Source organism: Oryctolagus cuniculus, chromosome 12, assembly GCF_051225735.1.
Source record: "Oryctolagus cuniculus isolate XC-2025 breed Fujian yellow rabbit chromosome 12, ASM5122573v1, whole genome shotgun sequence".
Classification (NCBI taxonomy): domain Eukaryota; kingdom Metazoa; phylum Chordata; class Mammalia; order Lagomorpha; family Leporidae; genus Oryctolagus; species Oryctolagus cuniculus.
In genome coordinates, this window is record NC_142878.1 from 113,108,520 (window position 1) to 113,125,915 (window position 17,396).

At 37.6% G+C, this 17,396-nt stretch overlaps 1 protein-coding gene across 3 annotated transcripts in view; it reads right to left on the minus strand.

Annotated features, from left to right (window-relative positions):
• Positions 1-1,793: 1,793 nt before the first annotated feature.
• The window catches only part of LOC138844810 (zinc finger protein 809), a 34,695-nt gene continuing 19,092 nt past the window's right edge, over positions 1,794-17,396 (minus strand). Inside the window, exons 2-4 of one of the 3 annotated variants that reach the window (XR_016217692.1) lie at positions 4,958-5,084; positions 4,651-4,712; positions 1,796-2,627 (exon numbers count right to left, since the gene is read on the minus strand). Coding sequence is in view for 1 of the 3 variants with exons in the window: in XM_070054858.2 (XP_069910959.2) it covers positions 4,612-4,712; positions 4,958-5,084 (228 nt within the window). In the remaining 2 variants the exon portion in view is untranslated. Of the gene's footprint in view, positions 2,628-4,596; positions 4,713-4,957; positions 5,085-17,396 lie in introns of those variants that run through there. The other 2 variants (XR_016217693.1, XM_070054858.2) reach the window with 2 other exon arrangements.

Sequence of the window (17,396 nt, forward strand, 5' to 3'; positions counted from 1 at the left end):
GGAAATGCAAATCAAAACCACAATGAGGTTTCACCTCACCCCGGTTAGAATGGCTCACATTCAGAAATCTACCAACAACAGATGCTGACGAGGATGTGGGGAAAAAGGGACACTAACCCACTGTTGGTGGGAATGCAAACTGGTCAAGCCACTATGGAAGTCAGTCTGGAGATTCCTCAGAAACCTGAAGATAACCCTACCGTTCGACCCAGCCATCCCACTCCTTGGAATTTACCCAAAGGAGTTTAAATTGATAAACAAAAAAGCGGTGTGCACCCTAATGTTTATTGCAGCTCAATTCACAATAGCTAAGACCTGGAACCAACCTAAATGCCCATCAACAGTAGACTGGATAAAGAAATTATGGGATATGTACTCTTTAGAATACTATACCGCAGTAAGAAACAATGACAACTGACTGAACACCAAAAAGGAAACCTGTTGAAGTGGAATGGACACTATGGGAAACAGTGACTTGATCAGCATAGCCCTGACTGTTAATGAACAACTTAATACATTATCCCTCTTAGTAGTTTTTTTTGTCTGTTCTACTTAATATGACTGGTTTAATTCTGTAATTAATACACAGTTATTCTTAAGTGTTGAAATTTAACTGAAATGTGATCCCTGTTAAACATAAGAGTAGGAATAAGAGAGGGAAGAGATATATAATTTGGGACATGCTCAAGCTGACTTGCCCCAAATGGTAGAGTTAGAAACATACCAGGGGATTCCAATTCAATCCCATCAAGGTGGCATGTACCAATGCCATCTCACTAGTCCAAGTGATCAATTTCAGTTCACAATTGATCATAATGAAAGGACTAAGAGTCAAAGGGAGCACATAAACAAGTCTAGTACCTGCTAACACTAACCGATAGAATAAATAAAGGGGAGAGTGATTCAACATGGGAAGTGAGATACTCAGCAGACTCATAGAATGGCAGATGTCCTAAATAGCACTCTGGCCTCAGAATCAGCCCTAAAGGCATTCGGATCTGGCTGAAAAGCCCATGAGAGTATTTCAGGCATGGAAAGCCAAGACACTCTGGCAAAAGATCTCTGTGAGTGAGATCCCAGTGGAAAGAACAGGTCTTCAAAGAAGGAGGTACCTTTCTCTGAAGGGAGGAGGGAACTTTCACTTTGACTATGACCTTGTCTAAACAAGATAGGAATCGGAGAACTCAGGGGGCTTCCATAGCCTTGGAAACTCATGACTGGAGCATAGGGAGATTACTGATGCCATAGACAGGAGTGTCAATTGGTAAAGTCAACAACAGGAGTCACTGTGCACTTACTCCTCATGTAGGATCTCTGTCCTTAATGTGCTGTGTATTGAGATTTAATGCTATAACGAGTACTCAAACAATATATTTCACTTTGTGTTTCTATGGGGGTGCAAACTGTTGAAATCTTTACTTAATGCATACTAAACTGATCCTCTGGAAAAAAAAAAAAGAAGAAATTATCAACTCCCAACTTGACTCTCACTGGGATTAAACATGACAATAGGTCTGATCTGATTTCATCATCATTAAAAAAAAATCATCTATTATTTTTCACTTTATGTTTCTGTGTGGGAGCAAACTGTTGAAATCCTTACTTAATGTATACTAAGCTGATCTTCTGTATATTAAGATAATCGAAAATGAATCTTGATGTGAATGGAAGGGGAGAGGGAGTGTGAAAGGGGAGGGTAGTGGGTGGGAGGGACGGTATGTGGGGGAAGCCATTGTAATCCATAAATCGTACTTTGGAAATTTATATTCATTAAATAAAAGGTAAAAAAAAAAAGATGTGACTTCTTGCCAAAGGCTTTCCCACAGTCTTTACATTCATTAGGTTTGTCCTCTGTATGTATTTCCTGATGTCTAATATCATCTACCTTCGGGTATATGGCTTTTCCACATTCATTACACTCTTGCGAGTTTTCCTGTAAGGAAGTACTGTGAATGATGGTATGGCAGGACTTAGACCTGAAGGATTTTCCACGAGGCTTACATGCATAGGGTTTTTTCTGTATATGTTGTCTCTGATTTATTAAAAGATCTGATTTGTAAAGAAGAGGTTCCACATATCCCATATCTTCATAGAGTTTCTCTCCTGTGTTGATTTGTTGATGCTTACTGAGGTTAGCATTTTTATGAAGAGTTTTTTCTATTTGAGTTGTCTTTCCAACAGTGACAGTTGACTTATTACAGGGGTCTCCCATATGGACCGTTCCAAATCTAAAGAATATCTTCTTCCTTTTGAAGTCTTTCCCTTGTCCACTATGTGCAAATGAAGGCTTCACAGTCTGAATCTTGTGATACTCACTAAGAGGCTCACAGCACTGGGCAGAGTTCCCAGGTATCTTAGCGGCATCAAGTTTCTCTCCAGCTTGCAGCTCATCAGCCCCACCATTGGGATACACATTGTGACACACATTGCATTTCTCAGGTTTCATTGATGAATAATTTCTTTTTTGTTAATCAGTTTTGAAACATGACTTGAATTTAAATTAAGTCTTTTATTTAATGCAACTCTTTTGGGAGTTGATGTCTTATTATTTGTAATAACATTCTGCTTAAAATTTTTTTCTCAAATTTCCTGGTTGGTCCTAATAATGTCATCACTCTTCATGGCAACTGAAATGAGACAAAAAAAAATCACTGAATCACATATAATTACTTTCTTCTGGAATACTGATGTAAGGGAAATGAAGATTTTAACATAATCAGTAGAAGACATTTATGCTCATTATATGTTTGTTTTTTCCCTTAAGACATTGATATATTAGGTTTTACCAATAAATTTCTCTGTTCAATCGTTTACTACTTGAATTTTATTCAAGTATGGCAGAATGGCTTTCCTGGTTAGATTTGTTAATTCACTGCTTAGGGTGCCTGTATCTCAAAATAGTGCCAGTTTGAGCCTGGCTATTCTGATTCCATTAAAGCTCTTGCATATATAAATGAGAAGGCAGCAAATAATGATTCATGGGCTTGGGACCTGTGATAAATCAGGTTAGACTAGATGAAGTTCCAGCCTTTTGGCTTCAGACTAGTCAGACCTAACAGTTGCAGACATTGGAAAAGTGAGCAAATAAATGATCTTTCTCTTCTCATTGTTATTCTACCCTTAACAATGATGAGACAACTATAAGATTTTAAAGAATGGATAAATATTTAGTAAATATATTCCCCCATTGCCTAAGAAATACTTTTTTCCCTTTCCTTCTTCTTTAGTTAATTTTTATTAAAAAGTTAATGTGTGTGCTCTCTGATATTTCAAACATAAATATGGGAATGCTTTACTGGATCATTTTCTTGCAGGTGAAGAAGAGTGAAATGTGTCTGTACTCTAAACAGTATCACATGTAAGACCAAGATTTGAATCTATAGTTTTCTCATGATCAGGCTTCCCAGGGGAACATTTGTAGATTTTTCAAATGAGAAACTCTGCTTTTATCTGCACTCTATGATAGCTTCCCCATATTCCTAAGGAAATCTAACATCTTCAGCTTCTCAGAACTACAACAGGTACAGAAACATTGCAATATACCACCTCGGGAATACACTCTCTAACAGCTGAAACAATTTATTTTTGCAACCCAGAATGTGTTTGCCTTCTTTGAAAAATATTTTCTTGCTCATTCTGAAATCACTAGTCTTGGTTATCTCCCCTCAGGTTTTACTATTAACACTCATATGTGATAATTTGTGTTTCTGGAGGCTTTTGATCAGCTGTCTGTTATATTCAAAGAAATCTTAATTTCCTATTCCTTTCTTATCTTTTTTCTTTGAGACAGAATTCATACTTCAAACTACATATTTGAGACAATCAACATAAAACCATGAGGTTACTTGACCTTGGGATTCAGAATCTCAAGACTTTCTTGTTGAGTTTAGGATCACTTATTTTTCTGTTTCTATACAAGTTCCTGCTTACTTCAGGACTTCTGATGTCACAGCACAGAGGCTTACTTCTGACCATCTCTTAGCATTCCCTTATTTATTTACATACTTGAGAGTCAGAGAGATGGAGAATGAGACACACAGAGAGAATGAAACAGAAGGTTGCCAACCACAGGCTCTCTCCTCAAATGTTTTTAACAACCTACTTTTTTCTTATTTTATTTGAAAGGCACAGAGAAAGAGAAAAGAGAGAGACAGAGAGAGAGAGAGAGAGAGAGAGACAGAGATCAGATTTATTTGTTCAGTCATGAGTTTCTTAAAATAGCAAGTTCTGTGCCTGGCCAAAACCATGAGTGGTAACTCATCTGAAAGAAGTTTTTCTAACTTGCCCAACTAACAAGAAATGAAGAAAAGAATAAATGCATGAAGGAAAAGGTATTAAATATAGAGAATTTGGGGAATGTATCTAACCTAGAAAAAAGCCTTAGTAACATCAGAAAAGGATTGCAACTTTTCTTTTTTTAATCAAAGAACGTCTTTATCAAGAACACAGAGATTTAGAGATCAAATGGCATCCCTAGATACTCTAGAATCCCTTGTCTGATGCACAAAGCCAGATATCATCAGGAGTAACACTTGGGAAAAAGTCATGGAAAGAGCATCAGTGAACATCTGTTGCAATCTTTCTGCCTTGGCCTCCCTCACCATTAAGTACCTACTGACCTGGAAGGTTCTGATTTAAGAATTCACTCACCATCCATGGCTCTGCTCCTTGCTCCAACTTAAAGATCAAATCGGGTTTGGTAATGCAGTGTCCTATCAATGCAAACAATGTAAGACTTTGTGAAATCACTATCTTGGGTTATTTAAAGGAAAACAGCTTATTTCAGGAGCTATGCAACAAATGTTCCAATTTGGATCCTTTCCTAGATGATACAACCTTAGGATTATTCATGGACACAAATTCTCTAACTGCACATCATTAAACTTTATAAAGTCTTCACTTATTTTTCAAATAGCAAGACAATGTGTTCATTAGACATGTGATGGGTGCCACTCACCCAAGAAGAGCAGGCTGCTGTAGGTCTCCAGCATCACATCCCTGTACAGGATTTTCTGAGCTTTGTTCATGTTCTGACATTCCTCCCAGGTAAAGTAAACAGCCAGATCTTCAGACGTTATCATCACCTGTAATAGAACACTTGTGGTCAACAGATCAACTGTCACAAAACAAATACTGGTGGTTTTACCTTACAGATGGGTATGAAGGAAGAGGGAAGGATGTGCTTTCATTTTAGACTTGTTGAGCATTTGGACAGCCACACAGAAGCACTCAGCAGGGAGTCAAACCTATGGCCTACAGGCTGTGAAAAATGCCCCAACTGGAAGAAAACATAGGTTTCAGGTCACAAAGGGCCATGTATTTCAAGGGGAATTGCACCCCAGGCTGAAAGGAGGACAATATTGAATCTCTCTCGCTCGATTTTTTTTTTTTGGTTGCTGGATCAGTTTAATATTTCACTCTCTAGTGTGAAGAAAGATGATCTGAAAACTGGACACAAAGACCTCTTAACTTCTTTACAAACTACTGTCAATTATGTTAGGAAATTTACATGCCTCACCTTTTTATTAAAAAGAAAAAGCCCATCTTAAGCACAAGGGTAAGATAGCTGTCACAAATACAGAGAATCATAATAAAGATAAACAACACTGTTAAAGGAAGTAATAAAGGGGGAGAAAAATGCAAGAGAATGAACCTTTCCCATAATGACTAACAGCATCCTGTAGATGCCCATGGTTGAAGACAAGCAGATTGCTTATTTCACAGCTCTCCTAGGGATCCTAGAAGCAGTGATGGTCCTGGTTGAATGCCATTAGACTACTGCTCAAGATACAGCCTCCCCAATTAAAAATGTAATTGGCTCTTTGTAAACAGGAACATGGTCAAAATACAATGAAAACCTTACAGAATGTGTGAAGTCAGGCTGGAGTGAGTCTCTGACCCATGACACTCAATCTTTTCCTCATCCAGAAAAATTATTGAAGGTGAGAAATGAAGCTATGCAAAAAAGCCTATCCACATGATAGGCATTCCATAAGTGATAATTTCCATCTATAAAATGGGGATAGTACCCATTTCCCAGGAGTGTGTTGGGGATTAAACAGGAGTGTCTGAAAAGCATATGGCTTGATGTTAAGTGCTCAATAATATTAATAGCAGTCCACAAATCATAACCACCACAGGAGATATCCTAAAGCAAATTCAATAGCAGCAAAAACCACATGGGCCTTTTCTGAGTTACTGCATTTAAAATTATTTTTTAGAGTTACCAAGTGTTATTATTGTATTTATGACACATTTTCCAGGAAAAGATTAACAAAAACCCTCAATAGTTGTACCCACCAATATTTTTGGAACCAATTCTCAACTGAAAATGTAACTTAATTTTTGTGCCCCTTGAAAGTTTTAACCTCAATTCAAAAGGAAATGGAGAAGGGAGGAAGAGGGCAAAATATCTGTGAACCATATAGATATTAACTTTGGAAAATACAAGGAATCCCTACCCATAATAACTACCACTACAATGCTATTATGTAAAGGCATAAAACAAGATACATTTTCTAATTGAATCTAGCCATTTTTGCTAGAAATTTTAGATTCCATTATACCAACTTTATTTTCTCCACAAAAACTAAGTCATAAAAACATTTTCCCATTTGACTCAAAACAAAAAATGAAAACAAGCAACAGAGGTGAGCTAAGAGAAAAATGGCTTCTAACCTCAGATCTACCTGCTCTTTGATCCTCGGCAAGTTTAACAAGTTTTTTTTTTTTTTTTTTTTTTTTTTTTTTTTTTTTTTATATATAATAGGGATTGGGGTGGGAGCTGTGGCATAGCAAGTAAGGCTGCCACCTGCAGTCCCAGCATCCGATATGGGCAGTGGTTCAAGTCCGGGCTGCTCCACTTTTGATCCTGCTCTCTGCTATGGCCTGGGAAAGCAGTAGAAGATGGCCAAAGTCCCTGGGCCTCTGCACCCACGTGGGAAACCCGGTAGAAGCTCCTGGCTTCTGGCTTTGGATCTGCACAGCTCCAACCATTGTGGCCAATTGGGGAGTGAATCAGTGGGTAGAAGATCTTTCTCTCTCTCTCTCTCTCTCTGCCTCTCCTCTCTCTGTGTAACTCTGACTTTCAAGTAAAATAAATAAATCTTTAAAAACAATAAAATAGGAATTAAAAATACCTCCATGTTACACCTCCCTTAAAGTTAATGTGTATTCTCCTGTATTTTCAAAACTCTTGTAAGTTAAATTCCATCTCCAAATTTTAAGATTAATAACTTTACATGCAAGTTATAAAAACATGGCAAAATATGACAAAACTCATGATGGAACCAATGTATAGCTAAACAAAAAATTCATATCCTAATAAGGAACTAAGGAATCAAAAGCATTTTGTGAGACTATAAAAGTTATTTTTTCACTATACACAGAACATGCCCCTATAAAATGTACATGTAAATCAATAAAAATTATAATTTGGTGAATTTATTCTCATTACATAACATACTAAATCAGTTGGGATAACAGCGCTCAAGTCTGCCTCAAAATAATCTAATTATATCACCCAGAATCTCTTTTATATCTGATGCAAAGTTAAATACTTATTTGTGGGATTATTTCCTAACGTATTTAATGAGGCAGAGTTAACAATTTAATATAACTCTAGTATATTACAGCAATGGCACAATAAATCAGTGCACTACAGATTGAAACACCACTTTTTCATTATGAATGGGGTGCAAAGAAATACTGGATAGTTTTTTTCTTTTTACTTATTTGACAGGTAGAGTTAGTGTGAGAGGGAGACAGAGAGAAAGGTCTTCCTTTCATTGGTTCACCCCGCAAATGGCCGCTATGGCCGGTGCTGCACTGATCTGAAGCCAGGAGCCAGGTGCTTCCTCCTGTTCTCCCATGTGGGTGCAGGCACCCAATCACCTGGGAAATCCTCCACTGCCTTCCTGAGCCACAGCAGAGAGGTGGACTGGAAGAGGAGCAGCCCGGACTAGAACCCGGTGCCCATATTGGATGCCGGCATGCAGGCAGAGGATTAGCCAAGTAAGCCATGGCACCAGCCGCAGATACTTTTTGAAAGGTAGATAAACCACAAAATTACCTATCTTTGATAGTATATCAGGTTTTATAATTACATTAAAATGTGAATGGTGTAATATAGCCACAAATAATACACCTCAAACAAAACAGTGAGGCCATCTGTAATGATACACTAGAATGTGCTCAGTAGACATTTATTGAATATGGGAATTATCTATTTTTCTATCCAATTACTTTGTACAATGTTTTGCCCAGTCTTAAGTGCTCAATAAATATTCACTGAACATACTGATTAGGAAAGAAGTGAGAAGAGATGGGCCCTCTCAAACTGGATGTCAAGTATATATGGAATCTACGTGGGAAAAAGTGGTTAAAGAAGTCAACTATATGTGGTTTTTAAGCAAATATACTCAGATGCCAACAAAGCAAATGATTAAGCAGAAAATACTGGCACCAGAATAAACAAAGGCAAAGTTTGCCAATAATGGCTAAAAAGGAATTTTAAGGAGAATCCAGAAAAAATGTATATTGGACCACACCTTTTCCCACCCAATTCAGTTTGAGACAGACCAATAGAGGCACTGTAAGAGACTATGGCTGTCTTCCTTGATATCCAGACATCCTAGTTTTAAATAATTTATTAGGGACCTGTTACCCATGAATCAATATAAACCTATTCATATTTAGGGATTAGTTGCCACAAGTACAAAGTTGAACTTCCTTTTATTTGTCTTAAAATGCTTACTTTCAAACTTGAAGGGACTTCAATTATTCCATGTAGATTTTGATAATTCTTTTGTCTTTTCAGACCAGACTCAAAATATCCGTACAGTATTCATACTGCAGCACCTTCCACCCACCCTTTGATTGCTTGAACTGCACTTGTATGGTTCTTTTTCCGCTTTCAGATCTTTCTTGAAGTGTAGTAAGCAGAACTGTACTGGGTATTCCAGCTGCAGTTTGATCAATCATTGTCGGAATGGCTTCTGGTAGGGTGAGGTCTTCCAGTTGGTCTACTGTTTCTAGGACTATAAGATCTTCTATAGTTGTAATCAAAAGACCAACTTCTTAAACTCCTGACTCTCTGCTATGGGCTGGGAATGCAGTAGAAGATGGCCCATGTCCTTGGGCCCCTGCACCCACATGGGAAATCCAGAAGAAGCTCCTGGCTCCTGGTTCCTGATTGGGACAGTTCCAGCCACTGTGGCCATCTGGGGTGAACCAGCGGATGAAAGACCTCTCTCTCTGCCTCTCCTTCTGTGTGTAACTCTGATTTTCAAATAAATAAATCTTCAAAAAAAAAAGTAGCCCTGGAATCACACAAATGAATTCATTGGAGATCATAACTTTATGTTTCACATTTCTGCTTATATGTGGTCATATTTTTGTTATATTTTAGGAAACTTATTAGCACATGGAGTCTGAGTTAGTGTAGTTTTATGATTCAGAAAATAGGAAAAAGCTCACAGTAATTTTCTGAAGCTGCATGAATACTAAATATTGGTCAAGACTTTCAAGAAGAAATTACTGACAGTGAAGTGGGAAAATTTTGATATGGCTTTTGATGTCGCACAATCCATATGTAACATCAAGATCAAAAGGAAAGGCATGCTCAGGGCAGTCTTCTAAAGCAATACTTATTTGAAACTGGTGAGTTTCTGAAAGTAATCTGAAAAATCAATGTGTTTTTTTTTAAAGATTTGCTTATTTGAAAGTCAGCATTACACAGACAGAAGGAGAGGCAGAGAGAGAGAGACAGTCTTCCATCTGTTGGTTCACTCCCCAAATGGCTGCAATGCCTGGAGCTGTGCTCATCCAAAGCCAGGAGCCAGGAGCTTCTTCCAGGTCTCCCACATGGGCAAAGGGGCCCAAGGGGTTGGGCCATCTTCCACTGCTTTCACAGGCCATGTCAGAAAGCTGGATCAGAAGTAGAGCAGCTGGGACTTGAACCAGTGCCCATATGGGATACTGGCACTGCAGGTGGCAGCTTTACCCGCTATTGCACAGTGCCGGCCCCAATAAATGTGTTTTAAAATTAAGTGTAGCAAAATAGAAATCACCATCCTAAAGTTAGGATGCCAGGCATCTGCAAATCATCTGACACTACTCAATCCATCTATCTCCTGAAATATAATTTATTTAATCTTTTTACATGCAGAGACCCTCACAGACATTCCTTGAGCTACCAGGATGAATTCCTAGAATATAGAGGGCAGCAGCATGGCTCTAGATACCAAGTGTATGGCAGACTAGGTTTCACAGACCCCCATTTCTGAAAAACATGATAGCAGAATGAAGTAATGGGCATGTGGTAGAAAGCAATGTAGACAGTGACTCTCAGACATGAGGGGTTGTCCCTCCACCCCAGGCCACACCCTCAAGACCATTTAAGAAACATCTGCTATGCCCTTGCCTTCTTTCTAATCCATACACAACTTTTTTTTGAAGGCTGGTCCAGAACTGCCAATATCACCAGTCTTCCATAACTTATGGATGAGGTAAGGTAATATCAACTAAATCGTATTCATTCTGGTCAGTATGATTAATAACTGCTAGGATCATGCAATCTAGGATCTTTGCATTTCAGTGATGTTTTGCTGTGCTCTGAAGTAGTAAGGTATTGTCTCAGAGAGCATCAAGTGATATTCTGTCAGAAATGATTCTTATTCCTGGAGTTCCCTTCTTCAAGTATCATAAAAGCTACTCACTTCCAAAGGAAATGGGACTGTCAGCCAGGACCCAAATGTCCATGTTGCTAGAAACTAGGTGTTGTATAACCTTCCATAACCTCAAATGAGTAGTGCTGCTCAGTCTACACAGTGCAGGAAACTAGAAAATTCATTTGGAGAAGATATACCATAAGCCCCACAAATGCAACTGTCACATAGTGTAAGTCGGCCTGCACATATCTCACAATGGTTTCTCAAGAAATGTGGGGACATTTCCCTAGTACTACTAATACACTTCATCTTACAGATGGGTAAACAGTGACAGGGGTACAATCTACATTCAGTCACCCCATACACATTTCAGCTAAAATGGTCTGAAAACCCATCTCGATCCTGTGGCCATCTAGGCTGAGACAGATTGTTTGTACCTTCTGTACACCTGGAGTCACACTGCATCATTTGACAAAAAAACAATCCTTGAAAGCCCAACCTTATTCACTCTTTCTCCAGCTCTGGAACTGAGGATTTACCACTGGTGTCTCTTCCTGGACCAGCCAAGATCTTTATGGTGGATCTGAATGACAGATTCTAACACCTCAGATCCATGACTGTCACTTATGCCAGCAAGAGACAGGCACCTGTATTGCTCCCCAAGTTCCCTTATACCTCCACACTGACATTCACAGACACAGAAATCACCCACACAGTTCTTGAGTAATAGGAGGGAAGCCCAGCACCAGGAATTCTATGGGGATGGTGGTAGTGGTTGGAACGGCACACACTAAGAAGGAAGACAGAGGAGAGTTTCCATGGTTCTGTCCTCCCAACATCATGGGCAGATGAGGCTACATTTCCCATAAAGCAATGCAGACCTCCATTAGGAAGCAGTGAGGATGACCCATATATTTACTGGGTAATCAGCCTCCTGTGACACAGAGAGTATACATCAGAACTTGTCTAACCACATGAGATACCCACATAATACTCGAATTCCTCATTAATTCTTGGTTTGACAGATATACATTTCAAAGCAACATACAATAACTGGCAAAATTCAAATGTGGAAATAATTTTTGGAAATTGTGAAATTTATTATTTAAATTGTGGTTCCAGAGCCTTTCATACAAATATTTAGAAAAAAAAAACTCCAGGGACTCTTTTTAACATAATACATAATATTATGTACATACATATGTATTTAATGTACATAATACATGATATTATGTACATACATATGTACATAATATACATAATACATTCATATGTATTAATATTCCTGAAAAAAAGGATTTTAATCCTTTAAAATGATGCTTGACCTTACCTACTAAATTAATTTTGGTCCATCAATGGATCTCACTTCACAATGAGGAAAAATATTCTAATACATTAAGTGGATTAATATGGCTGGAAAACAGAGTGAGTGCCATCTGAAATGTTTGTGAATATTTAAAATTGAACTACTTGGTAATTCTATACCCAGTTACTGAAATTTATCGATTCATCACTCCATCCAATTATTTGTGTATATTTAACAAAACTTTATTTATTCATTTATTTTTTTAATTTGGATTCTTCCACAAACTAGGCAAAGAGACAAACATGATCATGTCATGGAGCTCCTGCTTTTACTCCTTTTCTTGTCTAAATGAGAATGGGCTGAAATTATCAACTTCTTGAGGATCTGAGTGGTAGTGTCACAGGCCATTGACTCTTGGCTCACAGCTATTGGTCAGTTTTCTATGTATAATGTAATAATTGTGCTGTTCAAATTCCTGTATCATCTCTAATCTGGTATTTGCCTTTCAGTGACTTTATTCTACAAATTGAGGTGGGTCAGTCTTTTTTTTAAAATATTTACAGAATTCTTTTAAAGATTTATTTATTTACTTAAGAGGCAACATTGCAGAAAATTTGTAAGTTACTTGGCTAGAGAAAATAAGAATTCATAGATCACAAACTAAAATAATTAAGATGGCCCTATAAAAAAACTCAAGGTCTTCAAGCATTAACATTTATTACCCTAGACTTAATTATCAAAAAGGTGATTATTTCAACTATTCCCTATGTGGCAGCCCAATTTTATCTATTAAATCTGGAAAAAAAAATAAATAGCACCTCATGTTAGATTACTAAAATCTTAATGCTATGTGCCACCCATATGTCTACTGTACCTTATATCTAATACCAATGTATCTGATGTCTCTCATTAGATAAATGATGTGTCTCAACTATTACAAGTGTGGAGACTTTTATTCAAAGCTTTTCCAAAAGCCCCTCAGTCTCTGCCTTCACTTTGAAAGGATACTTCTAGGATATACATGGGCACCTCATTGATTTTGCCAGCAAACACATTTTTTTCAATGGGAATACAAGCATAAATCACATTGATAACATCCTCCTTGAATGACACTATTTGACACATTGTGAAGAACAAACAAGGCTAATATCTTACAGTTCATTTGGGCCATCTAGCCCAAACCTTGGAGAGTTGGAAACTGTTATACTGGGCCTACCCATAAATGGGACATTGTGCCAGGTGGGTTTTGTATACTTGAACTGCAAGGGCAGTATCACAGAAATTAATGCTCCAAACTGATCCAGCTCCCTGCTAATGTGTCTGGGAAAGTAACCACAGGATGTTCCAAATGCTTGGGCTCCTGCACTCATGTGAGACACCTGGAAGAAGCTCCAGGCTTTTGATATCAGTCTAGTCTAGCCACAATCATTGCAGCCATCTGGGGAGTGAACAAATCAGAAGATCAATCTCTCCCTCTCTCACTCTATGACACTTTCAAATGCATAAATAATCTTTTAAAAAGTAGATCATTTCAATGGATTCCCCAATGCTCAATCATGATGACTTTTACTACTTTACATCTTTTTTATTCTTTTTTAAAGATTGACTTATTTGAAAGGCAGAGGGGATCTGGTGTGGTGGCACAATGGGCAAAGCTGCCCCTCATTAAGTTGGCATCCTGTATAGGTGCTAGTTCAAGTCCCAGCTATTCCACTTTTAAACCAGCTCCTTGCCAATGGGCTGAGAAAAGGAAGATGGCCTAAGTACTTGGGTTCCTGCCACCCACATGGGAGACCCAGAAAAATCTCCTAGCTTCAGCCTGGCCACACATTGGCCATTGTAGCCAACTCAGGAGAGAATCAGTTGATGGAAGATCTTGGTCTCTCCTTCTCTCTGGAACTCTTGACTTCCAAATAAATAAGTAAATATTTTTAAAATGATTTTTAAAAAAGGGAGAGAGACATACACACACACACAATGAGAAAGAGAGAGGGAGAGAGAGAGAGCAGAGAGATCTTCCAACTTCTGGTTCACTCTCTAAATGTCTGCAACAGCTGTGGCTGGACCATGCTCTCAAGTCCTCCACTTTGATGACAGAACAATTAGGTGACAGGAACTAAGGAATTTGAGACATCATCCCCTGTTTCCCAGGGATATTAGCACGAAACTGGTTTGGAAGTGGAGTACCCAAAACTCAGATTACCAGTGCAGTATAGACTGTGAGCATCTGATGAGATGGCTAACAAAATGGAAAACCTAAAAGGAATCAAGATTCCTGGACACAAACCAAATTTGGGTTATGAAGACACATAGAAAACTGAAACAAACCAAAATACAAGACAGATTGAATCAGTAATAAAGACCTTCCCAACAAAGGAAAGCCCAGGACCAGACGGCTTCACTGTTGAATTCTACCAGACTTTTAAAGAAGCACTAATTCCAAATCTTCTTCAGCTATTCAAAATTGTTGGAAGGGAGGGAATCCTCCCAAATACCTTCTATTAGGCCAGCATCACCTTAATTCATAAACCAGAAAAAATATATACGACAAAGAAAGAGAATTATAGAATGAAAATCCTCATCAAAAGACTAGTTAATGGAATTTAATAATACATTAGAAAAATGATTCACATGGACCAAGAGGGATGTATCCCTGGTATGCAGAAATAATTCAATATAAGCAAATCAATAAATGTAATATGTCACATTAATCAACTGAATAAAAACCACATGATGATCTCAATTGATGCATAGAAAGCACTTGATAAAATACAATATGCTTTCATTATAAAACCCTTAAGCAAATTGGGTATAAAAGGAACATTTCTTAACACATTCAAGGCAATATATGATAAATCTTTAATCAGTATCATACTGAATAAAAAATGTCGGAAACACTTTCAATAAAGTTACTCATTCTTGCCATGTATTCAAAAACAGTTCTAAATGTTTTAAACAGAGCAATAATGCAAGAAAAAGAAATCAAAGGGATACAAATTAGAATGGAGAAAGTCCAATTACCCCTGCCTGCAGATTACATAATCCTATATATAGGAAACCAAAAGACCCCACTAAAAGACTATTGGAACTCATAAGAGTTTAGTAAAGTTGCAAGATATAAAATCAACACATGAAAATCTCATGGCTGATAAAGAACTTACCATGTCAGTACAATTTACAATAGCTAAAACACTTTTATTGTCTTGGAATAAATTTAATCAAGAAAGTGAAAGAACTCTACATGGAAATTACAAAACATTAAATAGAAGAAAATGCACAAAAGGAAAAATATTCCCCATTAATAAATTGAAAGGATTGATATCACCAAAATGTCCATACTACCAAAGGAAGCTTTTAATTTTTTTATTTTATTTTGCTTTATTTTTAAGGATCTACTCATTTATTTGAAAGGCAGAGTCACAGGGAGGCAGAGGCAGAGACAGGCAGGGAGACAGACAGAGGTCCTCCATTCACTGGTCCATGCACTCAGTAAAATTTAAAGCATAAGCTGCATTTAAGCAATATGGTAATCTAATGACCTTGGGAAGAGCAATTTGAGAGGAATAATTGAAATACAAACAAGACTTCATTAAATTGAATGATAACAATGAAAAGAAAATGATGTAGATGCCAATATTAATGACTTTTTTGAGGAATTTAAATTGATAAAGAGAACGGCTGGAATTGTGGCACAGTGGGTTAAGCTGCCACATGCCAGCAACCCATGTGAGTGCCAGTTTATGTCTAGGCTACTCCACTTCCAATTGAGCTCCCTGCTAATGCACTTGGGAAAGCAGCAGAAGATGGCCCAGGGTCTTGGACCCCTGCCTCTCATGTGCAAGACCTAGATGAAGCCCCTGACTTCAGTCTGGCCATGCCCCAGCTGCTGTGACTCTTCACAGAGTGAGCCAGTCGATGAAAGATCTCTGTATTTTCTTCTCTCTCTGTAACTCTGTCATTCAAATAAACAAACAAATTTTTAATAAACAAGTTAATAAACTGATAAGAAGCAAAAAACCTACAATATTCTCATCTTATCCCAAAAAGATAAAAAAAGAACAAATGCTTATGATGATGTGGGAAAAGATAACTCTCACATACTGTGGGTGAAAATGCAAATTAATTCAGGTGTGATGGAGAACAGTATGGTCATTCTTCAAAAAAGATAAAAATTGATCTATTAGATGACATACTTTTCTTACTCCCGGCTATGTATCAGAAGGAAATGAAACTTTCACATCAAAGAGACAGCAATTCTACTATAGTGACTAAAACACTGTTCACAGCAGCCATGAACTATAACCAATCTAGCTGTCTATCAATGAAAAAGTGGACAAGGGAACATCATTTAGACACAAAAAAATACAACGTTGTTACATCTTGCAAAATGTATAAAAAGATATCATCAAATTAATTGAAATAAACCAGACACAGAAACACAAATTCCCAGTTTCTTGTCATATATGGAAGTGAAACAAATGGATGTGAACATAGAATTGTGATTATGAAAGACTGAGAAGTGTGGAGGCTAGGGAGAGAGGGGGAATGGATAACAGGTAGCAAAGTACAGTGAGGCAGGAGTAACCCCTGCTGTTCCATAGTATAGCTAGATGACAATAGTGTACATATTAAGTACTGCATAAAGAACTGGAGGACAGGAGCTGGTAGCCTCAAAACAGGAAGAGGAAATGGAAACACCAGTTATCTAGCTTGATCAGTTTCTATGGTGTATATGTGTTCAAATACTGCACTATCCTCTATAATAATCAATGAGTAGCACACATTAATCAAAACTGTTTCAATAAAATTTTAAAAACCAGAGGCATTTGTATATACTAACAATGAACTATTTGCAAATGAAATTAAGAAAACATTTCCATGTATAACAGCATAAAACACAGTTAGGAGACAATACCCTCCATCCCTGTCACTTTTATTGAAATATACAGCCCCCAAATCAGCAGATCAACATGGCCTTTTCACTATAACTTTCTGATCAGCCTTTACATGATTTGCAACCGGATAAACTGGTGTTCCGAAAATGTTACTGTTGGGAAACTAAACTTGAACTCAAATGGGAGGATTCTTATACTGATCTATTCAAATATTGCTATCAAAATACACAGAGGGTCATTAAACTTTTATTTGTGTCTCACAGTTAAAATATAGACTGAGGGTGGGCATTTATCCTTAGTTAAATAGTCCTTTATTGGAGTACCTGAGTTCAATTCCTAGACATGGATATAGCTCCTGACTCCAATATCTTGTTAGTGCAGACCCTGAGAAGCAGTGCTGATGACTCAAATGATTGGGTTCATGAAACTCACATGCAAAACCCGTATTGAGTTCTCAGCAACCAGCTTTTCCACGACCCTTACCATGGCATTTGTGGGCATTTATTTAATAAATTAGCAAACAGG